The 1,690-nt window shown below is 43.3% G+C and overlaps 1 protein-coding gene across 1 annotated transcript; it reads right to left on the bottom strand.

Moving 5' to 3' along the window:
- Positions 1-368: 368 nt before the first annotated feature.
- On the bottom strand, positions 369-1,097 carry LOC146558669 (uncharacterized). The gene has a single exon (XM_085245906.1). It carries the CDS (start codon positions 1,095-1,097, stop codon positions 369-371), a length of 729 nt encoding a protein of 242 aa, XP_085102032.1.
- Positions 1,098-1,690: the final 593 nt, after the last annotated feature.

Below are 1,690 nucleotides of genomic sequence, written 5' to 3'. Positions count from 1 at the left end.
AGTGCCAGCGTCCTGGACATTAGAATCTCCAGAATTGGAAGAAGGATTCCAAAATAGCAGTTCTCTTCTCCTTGCAATATGTCTAGTGCAACAGTGAGTGGCTTCAACACGACACAATACTCCTTTAGGAACAGATACTCCCGATCAGTGAAGCATTTGATTCCAAACTGAGTGCAGACAGTATTTAATTCAGCAAGGGGAATGTCAGTGATCCTGGACAGAGCGTCGTGAAATGAATTCCATCGTGCTGAAACAGGTACTGTGAGTTTTTTCTTGAAAAAATTATCTACCAACTCTGAAGCAACAGAAGAACGGTTTGCTTTTGTCCACATTGCAGAACACTTTGAAGTTGCACTTCTGTAGATGAATTATGCCTCATTTGCTTGAAGCCATTTTTCAACATGATGAAAAATTAAGTTCAGTGTGGGTGATGCACACCTTAAGTGTGGAGGGAGAGAAAACTGTCCTTCAGATTCTGTGGAGAGGGTCTGCTTAACATCAGTAAATGTCACCTCTTCATCTTCTTCCGATTCCTCATCAGAGTCTGATTTTTGGAACATTCTAAAAGCTTTGATAAAATTGGACCCATTGTCTGTCACGGTGGCTGTCACTTTAGAGTTCAGTCCATAAGCCGAATGTACTTGCTCGATTTCATTGCCGATGACATCATATGTGTGTCTCCCTCGAACTCTTTTACATGCTAGCGCTGCATGTCCTCGTACAAAAGTAGAAGGATCAATCCAGTGTGCCGTCATTCCGAGAAAACTTTTGTTATGGCTGGTCCAAATGTCAGCAGTCGTGGAAATATATTCCAAAGTCTCGAATGTCTCTTTAAGCTCCATTTCCATGTCAGCATAACACTTATCTAAGTAAGTAGAAAACGTTTTTCGATCATGCAGTGCTGCTTTTTTGCCACACACAGGTATTTTGTTTAATATGCACCTAAAAGATGGAGACTCTACAGTACGCAGCGGTAGCATCTCTTCCACAACGTAGCCTGCAATCATTTTCTTAAGCTCACCTTCAGACACTTTCTGTGTTGCTGAAGTGAAATCAAGTTTCGTCTGCTTAGCAGGAGTTGCCGCAGTGTTATCCATGGATGATGAAGATGGCTCACTCAGAAGGCTTTGTCTGTGCTGCCGTGTCAGGTGCTTCAGCAGATTACTCGTGCTATTGACAGCGGCCGATAATTTTTTCTCCCCAGGACATAGCTTACATATTACCGTAATGTTCTTGTCTGCTTGTTTTGTGAAGTGACGGGAATATTTCCATTTCATAAAGCAGGCCCTCGCTTCAGCCGAGTCTGACATCTTCTGCTGTAGAATACGACTATGCGGCAACACTGGTTTTATCACATGCAAAATCCACTCTCACTGGCATCTTTTGTCCTGCTTGTCTGCTCTGTTACCTGGCTCTGCTATCATTGAGTTGAACCATGTCTCCATAAACACCATGATGCAGCAGTCTCAAAAATTCTTCTGAGCAGAAAAGGTGAGTGTTAACTTACTCATTGGAGGCCTGCATAAGTTACATACACAGTCTTGCTATTGTTTCCTGTTTCTGCACTGCCTCTGTCGCCTTCCCTCAGGACAGTAATCCACTGAGATCCTGGTAGTCTGACGATCTCATCCCAGGTCACGGTTGTTGTGGAAGTTTTCCACTTAAATAAAGCCTGCAGACGAGCGGTGAG

This window comes from Mchenga conophoros, linkage group LG15 (assembly GCF_057382185.1).
Source record: "Mchenga conophoros isolate Kocher_MC1m ecotype Shallow Benthic linkage group LG15, M_conophoros_male_GT1.1, whole genome shotgun sequence".
NCBI classification, from domain to species: Eukaryota; Metazoa; Chordata; class Actinopteri; order Cichliformes; family Cichlidae; genus Mchenga; species Mchenga conophoros.
Note: the sequence above shows the minus strand (reverse complement) of the source record. Positions and strands in the feature narration are given on the sequence as shown.

What these genes read in the sequence shown, in the direction of transcription:
- LOC146558669 (XM_085245906.1), bottom strand. Translation starts at nt 1,097, where the DNA reads ATGGATAACACTGCGGCAACTCCTGCTAAGCAGACGAAACTTGATTTC.